Here is a 15296-nt window from a genome sequence, read left to right as displayed (position 1 = left end):
CTGTCTATCCAAAGCACTTGCAGATGCACACCCTCCGCCCTGGAGGTTCGCACTTACACCTCGCTCAGCCTCAGTCCGTGTAGCACTTAACATTGCTAGCACTTCATCTGTGGCTCGGCCATGAGCTGGGACTCGCCAGCACTTACCCCCTCTTCCTCTTCCTTGTTGCACATTCTGAATACTCACAAGGCATAGTAGGTACATTCTACCTTTTTCACCGCTCTGCTCTTAAATATTGTGTTTTTAATGTATTTCCCACCCTTGCACCCTCGCTGCCCTGTGGGCACTTTGAAACAGGATTTTCTTATTGTATAAGTGCCTAACAAGCAAACAAATACATAAATAAAATCTGCCGTTAGCAGCCAGGGAATATTCTAACCATGTTATTAAAGAGATCATCTCCCCATCCAAGTAGGATTGGTTGGTTAAAGTTTGGGAAATGTATGCTACGTAGAGGTGGACTAATCTGGTGAATAAATTACCTAGGAATATTAGTGGGTGCATGGGGACAACCTGGTGAAGATGCCATAGAGACATAGTTGGGACAGAAGTGAGAAGCTCTGGATTTGGCAAATCATTTGCAAAGATGAAAGGTTTAGACTTGTGGACGATAGATGTTGAGCGGGGAGGAGGGTTGTAGAGGGTAGAGTTTTGTACTGTCCAAATGTTACATTGCAAGAACTACACTAGGAAAAGTTCCTAGAAAGATGTACATCAACATTTATTGAAATGCAAACTAATGTATTTCAAGCATATAAAAAAAGTCATAGAATTAAGTCGATATTCTTTTCCTATAACGCCTGAGCTACGTTTAAGATTAGGAATAAAGTTGATCTTTCTAAACTGTTTAGTTCCTTAATGATTAAAGCAAGGAACAGCAATTTGAAATAAATAAAATGTAGGTCTCCTCGGGCCCAGGTTGAAAGGATAAACTACAACATCCAGAAGAGGTGAAGGTCCTTTAACATGATCTGACAACCGTTGGTTATCTTTACAACTGTGGCTGAACTACAGCAATATCAAAAACACATGCAACTCACAGGTTGTTCGACAGAAAATTGTTTTCATTTTGACATCTCAATTATTTCAACCCTCTACCCACCTTTCTTGATTGTTTAAAAACTTGTGATGATGGCTGTGCAGAAACGCATTAATTGTTTGTGGAACTCCTCCAGAGTCATCCTTAATGTCTACCTAAATGGCACTGTCATGGTCCAAGGTCCTCATGCCAATCTCCTCCTCTTCGATAGGCGTGTCCCTCGCTTCATCAACTTCCTCTCATCTACAGCTGTTCCCTCCTCGCACTCCTTGGCCATTTTGCCCACTTTTTCCTCCTCCTCTGCCACTCTTCAGGCTACCTCCACAACTCTGCAGGGCATACCCCTGATCTGTACGCTTTCCCGGAAGGTCTTAAAGGTCGGCAACCTTCTTAATCTTGCCACTCTCAACTCTCGCTCTGCTGTCAAACACTCCTCTGACATCTGCCACCTCCTTGAAGAATAAGACCTTGATGCCCTCGGTGTTACAGAGACATGGTTCACGGCCAGCTCTGTCACAAGCTTTGACACACTGCTTCATGAGGGCTATACGATCCTCTGCGCACCCAGATCCACTCGCCCTGGAGGGGGCATAGCCCTAATCTTTCCTGAGTGGATTCCTGCCACTATCATTCACATTCAAATTTACTCATCTTTTGAATGCCTTGTCTCCAGGCTCTCACACTCTCCTAGCCACTCTCTTACTGTTGCTACTCTCTACCGGCCCCCCGGGCAAATCATGACCTAAACATTCACCTCGATTCTCCCTGTCCCTCATCTCTGCTCTTTCGCAACCTCTGTGATTCCCTCTCCCTCGCTATCCTCCCCTCTGGCCCGACTCACTCTGCAGGACACACGCTTGATGTCTTGATCTCCCCTGGCCTCCCCCTCTCTATCCCTCTGAGCACTCTCTCCTGGAGTGACCACTGCCTTCTCTCCTCCCATCTCTCACTCTCTTCCCTCCACCCCCCCCAAGCCAACCCCACCCAAACACTGCCACTTACTTTCTCGGACATCCGTCCTATGAAGCGTGCGTCAGCTGAGACTCTTCGCTCCTATATCTCCAACTCCCTCTGGGTCAGTCGTTTTTCAAAGAAACAAGCTGGGGGTATATCTCCATCTTCGGCTGGGGCCTCCCTCTTGAACAGCCTCCCTGCCACTCCAAAACTTGATAACCATCTTGGGTTCCAGAAGCACCTCAAGATCTTCATCTTTGCTTCTGCCTTCGCTCCCCTTCTCCCCTGCTGATCTGCTCTCTTGGCACTGTGCCCCTGGCCACCCTCTGACCCCTGGGCCCGGGTACCTGCTCACCCTGCCACCTTCCTGCTGCACTGCCTCCTGGCCACCCCTTGCACTGGGGACTGCATATGTACGCATACAGCCCCCCCCCCCATTTTCCTTCTTTTTCTGCACTTATCACACTTAGCCAGCCTTAAACACAGCACTTGCCACTTGCTGGCTGCACTACCACTGTTTATTGCCTCCATTTTCTATTCATTTTTATTTATTATTATTTATCTGCACTCCTCTGCTCCGCACTTTCCACTCTCCCCCTTCTATGCACTTTTTCCCTTTCCCATGCACTTGCGCGTTCTCAATGTCACTGGGCCTAGTAAGATCGTTGTTGTGTTGTGCTGTGTTCTGCCCTGTTCCCCTCCCTTGCCTAGTTAAGCTCTGAAACACTTGTGTATGAGCGCGATACAAATAAAATATCATATATCATGTGAGCTCAGCCTGAAAACATTGTGGCTTGTACTCTGAAGACCTACTAAACTGCACATTTCAAGTCCTCTTTAAACTGCATTAAATAAGGGAGGAGGTCTATCGTATTGGTTTGAACTGTATGTTTTTATTTAGATGCCTATACCTGTTTTTACTTTTTCAAGCATGGCACCTTTTATGTTGCTCAGAGAATTGATTGAATGTACTATGGTTGATGCCAATGTATAACATACTGCATCTGTAAACATAATTGAAATAGGTATGCTAAGTCAGGAGCCCTGAGGGTTGGACTAACTCCAGGAGCGATACATTATCTTCTAAAAGCGTGTCCAATGAAATGTAGCACCACATCAATTACTTAGGGGTCAACATAGTAGCAGACTCAAAGACCTTTATGCAGCTAATTTACCCAGTCTCTTTGGTGACCTGGAAACCGATCTTAACAGATGGACAACTCAAGAGATCTCACTCATGGGAAGGATCACAGCGTGTAAAATGAATATGCTTCCCCCGATTTGCGTATCTTTGCTCAGCATTACCAGAGGAAATCATGCTGAAATCACTCATCCAATTACAAAGACAGATCTCCGATTTGTCTTGACGGCAGAGAAATCGTGCATAGCAAAGGTGGTGATGACGGGTGACACCAACTGGGGAGGGTGTGGAGTCCCTAATCTCTGCAACTACTATGTTGCAGCACAATTGGCAAATATGCTTGTTTGGTGCCCTCCCTCCCTCCCTCTCCACCCCCCGTAATGGGTGAACATCGAACAGTATAGGTTTTATCCCCCTTTCTGCCACATATTGCACAGTCAGCCGAGTAGAAGCTGGACGAACCTTCTCTCTTCCACCAAAACCACTTTACAAATTGGGCATTAAAACGAAAAGGGACACCCCTCCCCCCCCCCCCAGGGAATAAGCCCTCTCTCCCCCGTCTTTCACAATCCGGACTTTACCCCAGGTCGAAGGTCGGCTAATTTTAGGAATTGGATCCAGCCAGGGTTGCACAGGCCTCAATTCTTTGAGAACGGCTCAGTATTCACCTTTAAAAAATGCAAAGAGGGGATCCAAGATGGCCGCCGGGGTGAGGAGTCGCAGCTAAACCGCGCTCCGCCCGGGCCGCCGAAAATAGCACAACCGAAGCCGTGACGGACCGTCCTTCGCTCCCCCCCGAATACCAAACTGCCCCCCCATACACCCCCCCCCGGCGAGGAAGCAGGCGCAGTGAGATAGCGTGCGCCGCCGAAAACACGAGGAGCGAGGCAGGCTGCCCCTCCCCCATCGGGGCCGAAGGAGTCTCTCCCGCGTCGCAGAGGGCCGTCCAGTGCGGCGTCGGGCGACTCAGAGGCACCGGTCAGCGAGAGAGCGGGATTGGGGACACAGCGGAATCCGAAGAACGCCACCCCACACCGCCCCGAGGTGAGGGGAGAGCGGTGTGCAGCGGAGCAGATACGGCGCCGGGAGAAAACAGCGCGAACAGGGCGGACCGCAGGAGAGGAGCCGCGGGGGCCACTCTGCACAGAGGACGCAGCACTAAAGGTGAGCCGGCCCAGGGGGAGGCCCAGAAATAAGGCACCCGCCCGTGCGCATATACCCCGGGGGGGGGGGGGGGACCCCTCTCCGGCACCAACTAGTTTTTCCCCCGGGACACAAGGACTCATCTCGCAAACCCCCCCCGCCACCCACGCAGATTGGACCCAAGGCCCACAAGACAGGGGCAAGGAAAGGGGGGAAACCCAGGAAGGAGAAACATCTCGGAGGACAAGAAGCGAGGAGGCCCCACTGGAGGGCTACAAGAGGGTGCAGGAGCCACGTGGCCTATCTGACGGAGCACCCTAACATGTCTAGAGCAAAAGGAAGGGGGAACCCCACCCAGCAGACTCCCCAAACAGCGAAACAAGGGGCCGATATCCTACAAATGTGGTCAACAGAGGGGACGCCACAACCGAGAGGGAGAAACCAGGGAGACTCCACAGGGGAGGCAGAACCATTACCCCAACAACAGCAACCACTGACCAGGGAGGACATGCAAACCTGGTTCATGGACCTCCAGGAAAAGTTCATGTCCACAGTCCAGGAACAATTTACATCCATGAAGAACGAAATGAAACAAGCGGTACAAGACATGAGAATTGACATAAACAACCTAGAAGAAAGAACAGATATAGTGGAACGAACGGTGCAAAGTCTTGAAGAAGACACGAGACAAACAAGCGAAACGCAAGAACACCTGGTGACACTCACTCACAACTTGGAACTACAATGTGAGGATTTAGAGAACCGCTCTAGACGCTCTAACATCCGAATAAAGAACATGGCGGAATCAGTGCTAGACAAAGACCTGAAGGAAGCGGTGCAGGTGGTGGTCAGAGACATTCTGGGAACACAAGACATCGAAGATATCGGAGTCGACAGAATTCACAGGGTGGGACCGAAAAGAGCTGGGGCCCCAGGGGAGAGACCACGTGATGTCCTGGTGGCGCTGTCCTCCTACCCGCAGAAAGAACAGATCCTCAGGAGAGCCAGGGAATTGGAACATATTAAAATGAATGGGCAAGACATCCAACTGTATCAGGACTTGGCACTAATTACCCTTCAAAAAAGAAGAGCAATGGCCCCACTGGTGAAAGCACTAATAGAAAAACAAATCCGCTACAAATGGACCTTCCCATTTGGGCTACTGTTTACATGGGAAGGAAAACAGAAAAGAGTGACCACACTGGAAGAAGGCCTCAGCACGATGGGACTACAAGATGAAGAGATGGAGCAGATGGAGCAGGGGGAGGCCACACACAGGAGAGAACGAACGAGAAAACCTATGGGCTGGGAATCCAGCAGACAGAAGGCAAATACGGGGAGAGACACCCGGAGAAAGGTACCATGAGAAACAAAAGAAAAACATATGCCAGGGGACAGACACGGTAACGCTGCCACAGAGACCCAGTCGGGGGGGGGAGTATGGGAGCAGTGCGGAACAGACAATTCACGGAGGGCGGTCCGGTCGAGACCCAACGGTCTGGAACCAGGTGAAGACAAATGGTTCAGTGGGGTTTAGGAATCCCCACAACATACCCCCGAGGGTATGGAGGGCAGGGAGCGAAGGGCGCAACGCCCAAGCGACAATAGGAACCCTAGCCCTACTCGGGGGACAGGTTAATTGGTTTAAAGTTCAAAGTTGGGGGGTCGGGGGGGGAGTTCATGGGAGGGGAAGGGATCGGATGAATCAAAGAGTTGAATCGAGAACAGAAGGGGACCGGATGCAATGGCACACAAACAAAATAGAATGGGGATGATACGCCTTATGACCTACAATATTAGGGGCATGAACCACCCAACAAAAAGAGCGAAACTGGAGAAACAATTCAAAAGGGGGAAGGCGGATGTACTACTCCTCCAGGAAACCCATATCAAAACTAAGGATAAGCACAAAATGCGGATAAAAGGATACAAAATATGGGCACAGGCAACGACAGAGAAAAAAGCAGGAGTCCTGATAGCGATAAAAGAAGGAAAGGACATAACACCACTAGACACTATAACCGATAAGGAAGGAAGATACGCCTTTGCCAATGTAGAAATAGAAGGATGTTGCATAACACTCGCCACAATATATGCACCCAATCAGGGACAGGATGGCTTTCTCAGAAGCGCACTATCGAAACTGGAAGATTTCGCTAGAGGGGAAGTGATAATGGGGGGGATTTTAACTTGGCATGGAACTGAAAGCTGGATAGGAGCACAGGAAACATACATGGACAGGGGGCACCATCAAAACGTCTGAAATAGCAAATGGACCAACTGGCTCTGAATGATGTCTGGAGGGAACTGAAAGGCGAACAGAGGGGGTACACATTTCTCACATGTTCACAACTCTATGTCCAGAATCGACTATCTCTGGGTGTCAGTGGGACTGCTGGGAAAGATACAAGGGCTGGATAAGGGCTCTATAACCCTCTCGGACCATGCCCCTCTATGGTTGGACGTGACTCTCCCAGGGAGGAAGAGTGGGCTATGGAAATGGAGGCTACCGCAAGAGTTGATCCATGACCCAGTTGCAGGGGAGGCCATAAGGGAAATGATAGCGCAATACTTCATACAAAACGACACAAGGGAGGTAGCAATGAGCGCAGTCTGGGATGCGTTTAAAGCAGTCTTGAGGGGGAAGATGATAGCGATGAAAACCACGAGAGATAAACAAAGGGATCGGTGGGAAAAAGAGCTGGAAAAGACAATTGAGGAGATCCAAGAGAAGCTGACGATTCAACCCACAAAGATATTTAAAAAAATCACTGAAACATACACAAGGCCAACTAGAGATGCTACGTACGAAGGGCGCAGAAAGGAATCTACTCTATCTGAAACAGAGATATTATATAAGAGCGAACAAAGCAGACAGACTCCTAGCACGACAATTGAGGGCGAAACAAAAAGAAACAACGATTAAGGCCATATGCGATGCGAAAGGGGTCATTCAAACCTCTGAAAAAACGACATGGGGGAAACACTGAGGCAATATTATCAAACGCTCTACTCAACAGAACACCCCGATATTATCGCCCAAACATCATATTTAGAGGCCCTAAAGATCCCAAAAATCTCAGAAGAAGACAAACGAGCACTAGAGACCCCTATCAGCGAAGAGGAAGTCAATAAAGCCATAAAAGGACTCCCAAGTAACAAAGCTCCAGGCCCGGATGGGTACACGGCCCCATTTTATAAAAAATATGCAGACATATTGACTCCGATCCTAACAAAACTCCTAAACTCCTTCAAGGACACTGGCAACGTGACCCCCACAATGAATGAAGCGAAGGTGCTGGTGTTCCACAAACCAGGCAAAGACCCAATTAACCCCGCATCATACAGACCAATCTCCCTAATCAACCTAGATGCAAAAATGTATACGAAAATCCTGGCAACAAGGTTATCCCCGCTCCTTCCTAAACTGATAAGTGAGGATCAATCAGGCTTCATTCCCGGTAGGCAAACCCACGATAACACTAGGAGGCTAGCCCATCTGGTCGAGAAAATAGGGATAACCCACACCCCAGCGATACTACTGTCAGTAGACGCCGAGAAGGCGTTCGATAGAGTGGAGTGGTCAATACTGTTTAAGATACTGGAATCCATGGGGTTCGGGGAACAATATATAGCGAGTATCAGAGCAAACTACAATTCCCCATCAAGTAGAATAGCCATTAATGGCGAGCTCACTGGCAAAGTAACGATAACAAGAGGAACAAAACAGGGTTGCCCCCTATCACCACTACTGTACGCTCTCTTTTTAGAATCCCTCCTAATTAAAATTCGGGAGTCAATACACATTAAAGGGATAGAAATGGCGGGCCAGCAACACAAAGTAATTGCGTATGTGGACGATATGCTAATAACCATAGAAGACCCTGAATCCACTTTATCGGCTACAGTTAGAGAACTGGAAAACTATGGGGCCATCTCAGGTCTAAAAATAAATAGAAAAAAATCAGAGATCCTCATCCTGGCAGGGGATAGAACGAACATAGAAAGGGAGGCAAAAAGACTGGACCTTAAGATAGAACAGAAAGGTATTAAATATCTGGGAATAAATATACCCCCAAAAATAGAATAATTCTACGGGGAAAACTACCCGTCACTAATTACCAACATCCGAAAGGAATTAAATAGATGGAACCCACTACAGATATCCTGGTGGGGTAGAATACAATCAATTAAGATGACCATCCTCCCAAAAGTACTATATTATTTTCAGGCGCTCTCGGTGGGGGTCCCAGACACGTTCTTCAAAACCCTAACAAAAATAGTATCATCCTTCATATGGAAAGGGAAAACACCGAGAATAGCCAGGATGATACTCACGGCCCCAACCAGAGAAGGAGGAATGGCGCTCCCCCCATTTTAGAAAATATTACCAGGCAGCTCAGCTTAAAGTTCTGAGGGAGTGGGTGGGGGAGGATCCGCAACAGATATGGGCCAAACAAGATAGAGCAGTAGCAAGGACCCCACTAGTAGAACTTCTCTGGAAACAGAGGCAGCACAGGCATGAAAATCTAAGGCTAAGCGAAATTATGAAAACCACGCTGGAAGCATGGGATAGCCAAACAAAAAAAGGCATAATGACCACGGCAGTTGGACCCTTTACACCCATCTGTAGAAACCCACTATTTCCACCGGGGATGGAACAAGGGGCATATGACACCTGGGAGAAGGCGGGCATTACTAAAATAGGCGAGATGTTTGAGGGCAAGGAAATTGTCTCCCTGGAGTCGTGCGTGGCAGGTACGAAAATTCCTAAGAGCGATAGATATAGGTATGAACAACTAAAGCACTGGCTAAACTCTCCAATAATCACCGAGGCAGCAACCAGGGACCTTACAGGGTTCGAAACATACATCATATCCAACACGGGCAAAAAAAGTGGGTATCAACTCTATACAAATACATAAACTCACAAGGGGAAAGCATTAAGTGGTCATACAGAATAAAATGGGGCAGAACACTGGGGGTGGAACCAACGGATAAACAATGGGAGGACCTATGGAAACAGATCCCCAGAATGACCCGGTCGGCACAAACTAGGGAAATGTGGGTCAAAGTTATGACACAGTGGCACTACACACCACAGAGGCTCCACTCAATGTACCCCAACACGTCCAACCACTGCTGGAGAGGATGTGACGAAGTGGGAACATGGAGACACATATGGCAGGACTGTAAAGGCATTAGACCCTTCTGGGAGGAAGTGAAAAACGAGATGGGCAAAATATTCCCGGATGTGGGAGGAAGTGTAGCTCTGCGGAATCAGAGACGACACAGCAAGACAATACAGCAAAACGCAATGGAGATCTTTCACGGGACTACTCATAGCAGCTTGGACCACCATTGCGCAGAACTGGAAAAACAAAAATACCCCACTGACCTATACCTGGCTACAGAAAGTATGGGCCCATATACCAATGGAGAAAATTACTCACAAACTTCAAGGAACAGGAGACAAATTTGTAAAAGAATGGGAAGAGACCCTGCAATACCTCCAGTCAGACTTTATGGAACAATGGTGCCCCCACAACATAAAAATCTCAGACATATTCAATGCATAACAGGAACCCTGGACAAAATGATTCTATCCGAGGGGAGGGAGGGGGGAGGGGCAAGGGAATGTTATAAGACTCAAGTTATATTGGTTTTTCCTTTTGTTATTGCATCTTTTCATGTAAATATATATGTAAAACTTATAAATACAAGTTTAAAAAAAAAAAATGTAAAGAAAGGTTCTCCCTGTTGGAATCGGACAGATTTTCTAAAACACAAATTTGTCACTGGATTACCCATCCGCTCATCAAGCAAATGGGCCACATGTGAACTTAATGCCCTAGAACTTACGCTGCAGGCAGGCCCTCAAGGGGCCTCCTTGAGGTTATATAAGCTGCTACAAGGGAATTTGTTTTCCATCCGTCCTAAATACATGGCACTCTTGGAGGCCGATCTGGGTCACCCCATAGAAGACCAAACCTCCGTGGATATTTGGCCCAGGAACAAAACTGCCTCCAGATGCGTCACTAATAAAGAATGTGCCCTAAAACTATTATGCCGGTGGTACTTACCCCAAAACTATTATGCCGGTGGTACTTACCCCAAGTGCACCTGCACCACTTTGAGAAGTCGCAGGATCCTACCTGCTTGAAGAAATGTGTGCGTAGGTCCTACTTTCACATGTGGTGGGACTGCCCGGTGGTGCAATCTTTCTGTGAGGCAGTAATCAAAGCAATTGAGGCCATTACCCATGTAGCCCTACCTTCGGAACCAGAGGGGATATTACTAGGGACCCCAATTCTGGAGAATTATCCTAAAACCGGAGCCACAGCTAAGCTAATCACTCAACTCCTCCTAGCTGCGACAATCGCACTTGCTCGCAGGTGGAAATCGCAAGAAGGTCCGCTGGTACAACTCTGGTGGGTTAAGATATGGGATATCCTGGTAGCAGAAAAGGTCACAGCAGCTAAGGCGGGATCCCAACACCGCTTCACCAATTTTGTACTATGTGCGAGACTACCCAGCCCAGACGTATCAACCACAGATGGCGAAATTCTTCCTAAAGACAGCCTAGCGCTGGCAAACGCCTCCACCCCCCCATTCCTCTGCCAAGACAGTAACCTTACTTTTCCACCCAGGGATGGAGGCTGGCAGAGCAGAAGTGAACGAAGGAGGAAGAGGGAGGGCCAAGCTTCTAGCTGCCGGATAACAATTTTAATGCCATGTTCCACCACTATTACTGATGTATACTGCAACCGTTTAAACAATGTTATTAAAAAAAACTGCATCATGGAGAAAGAAAATTGTGGGAGAAGTGGTCAGAAGTAAGCCAACATTACTAAGTTTAGTGGGCTTCAGCAATCCCTCCTCAGCAATTACTTTCCATACAAATCACTACGGTGTGGCAAAGATAAAACATGTACTTCTGCCAATCCGGTGAATTTAAACAAGGGCCAGCAGCATCCGAAATTTTATTTAGTGTGGATTTGTTGCACATTCCATAAGCCTACTACACTCATTTATTTTAAATTACTTTTGAACTGTTGGACTATAATTAGCATACAGTAGGTCATCAAATGCAATGGTTTGATGGGGAGGAGGATGCATTAGAGCAAAATAGTGTGCGTGCACTTACCCCTTTGACTTTGTGCTAGAACGAGGCCTGTATTCATAAGATTCGTCTTCCGTTCCATTTTGTCTCTTGTACCAATCAAACAAGGTGCGTAATAAGGAAGGGAGACAGTGCTCTGCTACAGAGCTCATAGAGCTTATCAACTGTAAGACAAAAGGTTTTAATAAAAATAGTGAAGTGGAAGAAACTCTTACCTAAAAAGACTATGGCATTAAACAATACTTTATCAATTAAAATGCTGAAAAATAAGCAAGGCATTGTGCATAATTTGTTAGCTCCATCACGACTCAACTGAAAACATTGAAAAGGATCATCCAAAAAAGCAAGGCAATTAACATTTATAGGCACTGCATAAAAAAAAAGCTAAAACCAGCAAAGCTGGAGGGAAATGTCTGAAGTACACCAATTACAATATATGCATTGTAGTGCTGCTGGCAGGGGGGGGGGAATACACTGAATATGACATCCAACATTTGAGAAAAAGACATTTAATATCAATATGTAGTTAATAAAAAAAAGTCCACCACTAGGGGAGAAAGCATGCTAATTGAGCTGGTATGTTTGGGAAGTACAGCATCCATAGGTAGGGTGTAGTTGGAGGTGCATAGTGAGGATCTAGGTAATTGCTGAGCATGAATAACATTGGTAAAAAAAACGCACACAACCGCTCTAAAGCGACCACCTATCTAAAAGGAAGGTGTGCTCACACCTTTGTGCAGCGTCTAACATGACCTAGAAGAAAAGGGAGAACATTACATATTAGAATAACGGAGAGCAAAGTATGCAATACACAAGTGAGGCAGGCGTTTTTTGACCAGAAGCTATCTTGTACCACCCTTCTACCAACAGAATTTGTCTTTAAGTGCCTTCGCCCTATATCTCCAACTTAAAAGAGCTCCCGTTGCCCCATATCAATTGTGAAATATTCAACCATTCCTAACATTAGCACTCTTATGTTGTCTTCTGGCACTTTCAGTCCAGCATATATAGTGTGCACATGAATTCAAAATAAAATGCACTGAAAACAGGATGAGAGAGCTTATTTTTCCCATATTTTTAAGACATAAGGGTTTAATGTTGGATGATGAAAGTGGTCTGTGTTTTGTCCGCATTACCATCTTCAGTGGTATTAAAAATGTAAAAGCTACTCACCAAGTCCACATCTCCCTTTCCTCCATACTCCTGGGAACAGGACTGGAGCCTTGGACAGCAAAAAAGCACCCATAATTTATAAATTGTGCAGAGTGCATGCGTCGAGAGTAGCTACTCTGCTCCATGCCTGTCAGTCGGCTATGACTGTGCATGCAAATACGAGAAATGGTATAGCAGGGATGGCAGAAGGGACTCTGGAGTAGGAATATAGGAGTGACAGTCGCTACAGGAGGCACAGTTCCACCATATGCATTCCTCCCCCATGGTTCCATCTTCCAAGTCTCTTCGTAACACAAAGCAAGCCATAGTCATTTCACTAGTCCTACAATCAGTGCATAGCAAGAGACTTCTCCCGGACTGCAAAGTGGAACATTAACTGGATGCACATGTGCCAGTGAAAGTTTACCAGGGCAAAGTGCGGTTAGCGGCCTCGCCTAGACCGGTCTGCTTGCAGATTGGCTGGGGCAGTTGAGCCCGGCGGTTCAGCCCAGTGATCCAACGGCAGACCCTGGAGGGTGCAGTCATCATTGCTGCACCCACATCGGTTCAATTAATTTTACTGTATTTATAAAGGGATTTTACTACAGCGCAAGGTACAGGGCAGTTGTAGCCTCGGTTTCTCAAGGCCCTAGACCACCATGAGAAGCATTAGACTCCCTTCTTCCCAGTACAGACTACAGAAGGTAAACCCGGCAGAAAAGGCCAGAAACTGATAAGTTATGTGACCATAATGGAAACCAGCCATCACGTGGTGTTTTAGAAAACCTGGAAGAAAAATAACTGGGAGGTGTGCATAATGTAAACTAGCCACGATGTACCAAGCCAGAATACAATAAATCTGCCATGATATGCCATCTCAGCATAAGGGAAACTGCAAGGGTCTGCTGAGCATGCAGTAATTTGACAACTATCGATGTAACAAACTTATAGCTTTGAGGGGAAGGCCAATGTTAAGAGTTTTATGACTGGAACCTGAGATGAATGGCAGATACACCATCTTTGCTCATACAAATGGGCAAGAATCAAGCAATGTACAGAACAGAGGACCACTGCTATACATTAGAGTTTTCTGGTTCCTTACAAAAAGGAACAGAAAGGGGTTGTCTAATCCCATTAATCTGTGCCATTCTTCCCACAGGCCGGTGCTCAGAAGAGATTTTACTTGCTCATTTAAGATGTTGTGCATTGTAGTGCCTTAAAGGTTCTGTAGCCAGGTATGCCGATAAATTGCTGAGTGATTAATAGATGAAGAATGATCTCTAGGTCCAGTTTGATCTTGTTTGACATTTGAAGGTGCATGGCAAAATGAGGAACCATTAAGAATTGTGCCACCTAAACCACAAGATCACAAATCAAGGAAAGTCAGAGATAAAGCAGCATCAAGGCCAACCAAAGATTTAAATCGCAACCGACAACCCCCACAAACTCATCGGACGCTGAGCAAATGTCGACCAACTTGCCACCAAAAAAGATAGTCGCCACACTGTTCGAACTAAAGAGGGAAAAGTCCCAGTACATTATTTGATTGCTCTAAAGACAAAAATATGTAACGGCCACTGAAAAGAGTAGACAATGGACATTGTTATGCAATTACACCAATTTATGGACCCTGGGATGGATGGCCATGGTCGGTTAAAAAGTAGAGTTATCAGAAGTGTCACACAGAACATGACTGCACTTAATTTTAAGAAGTGGGAAAGAAAGCTTGGAGGGAGGATGTTCAGTTTAATGTTCAACATCTTTGCAAACCTCGATGTATCAATTATAGCCGTAGATTGGTTCATAGTACATTTTCAAACTACTGATCAGAAAAAACCATTCATGATCTGTATGGAGCACAATTAAAGTTCTTTCCTTGAATAGCCCAATCTAAACATTCCCGAGAAAAGAGGAGATCCTTATGTTACGGGTGCGTGGGGCAGTCTTTACTCTACTGCAGGAAACATTCTACATAAGGGGTAAAGAAAAGGCTCAGCACTTAGGGCAGTATTCCTTTTCAGTGGTGGGGTTAAAATAAGAGTGGTAGCCACCTTAATTAGCAGCGATGAGACTTTACCTTTGAAGACAAATTGAAAAGGATTCCATTATGCTCAAGAGGCACATTGAGAGCAAAAAAAACGTCTTGATGTACACTGTTAACAAGTGAAGCATTTTTAATGTTGGTAGACTTCTGAAGACACCCACGAATGATCAATACTTCTCACGCTTTCCTCATGCTCAGGAGGTTATAAACTGTTTTCTTGTTGGTTTCTCAAAAGATCAGACAAGGGACCACTTCATCATAGGCCAGTATGTCTGTAGAGACCACACACTGATAGTCATGTGAAGCCATGTTGACATAATTTACATTCCTAAAAACCAACTGGAAAGCACAATGAGCTGCTGTTGAGAGTTTCAATGGTAGTGGAACACTGAGGTGGCTCTCTGGAAGTTTTCTAGTGAAATATTTTAGTGAAAATGATCTTACGGGCTTTTGTCTAATCCACTACCTGGGACAGTAGCAATGCTTTGATTGTAGAGATAAAGAAATTAGTAGCATACAGAAGACCCAAAAATTTACTTAGGTCAATCCAAGCAGAGGACTTAGTGGAAAGTGATAAGTAATCAGTGGAATGTTAAACAAGGTTAAATAAGCGAAAGCCAAAATATAGGCCCTCATAAGTGTTAGGCGAATTATACAGATCCAAAAGAGCCCATGGTATGAAATCACTATCTGCTTAGGG

The 15296-nt window shown here is 46.2% G+C and overlaps 1 protein-coding gene across 6 annotated transcripts in view; it reads right to left on the bottom strand.

The window, feature by feature from the left end:
- FRYL (FRY like transcription coactivator) overlaps positions 1-15296 on the bottom strand; it is a 3055992-nt gene that overhangs the window by 2777299 nt on the left and 263397 nt on the right. For all 6 annotated transcript variants that reach the window (XM_069631694.1, XM_069631695.1, XM_069631691.1 and 3 more), the window contains one exon: positions 11425-11564. In XM_069631694.1, the coding sequence (XP_069487795.1) occupies positions 11425-11564 (140 nt within the window). The remainder of the gene's footprint in view (positions 1-11424; positions 11565-15296) is intronic.

Source organism: Ambystoma mexicanum, chromosome 6q (assembly GCF_040938575.1).
Source record: "Ambystoma mexicanum isolate Mex_15411 chromosome 6q, UKY_AmexF1_1, whole genome shotgun sequence".
Taxonomy (NCBI): Eukaryota; Metazoa; Chordata; class Amphibia; order Caudata; family Ambystomatidae; genus Ambystoma; species Ambystoma mexicanum.
This window is presented reverse-complemented; position numbering and strand designations above follow the sequence as displayed.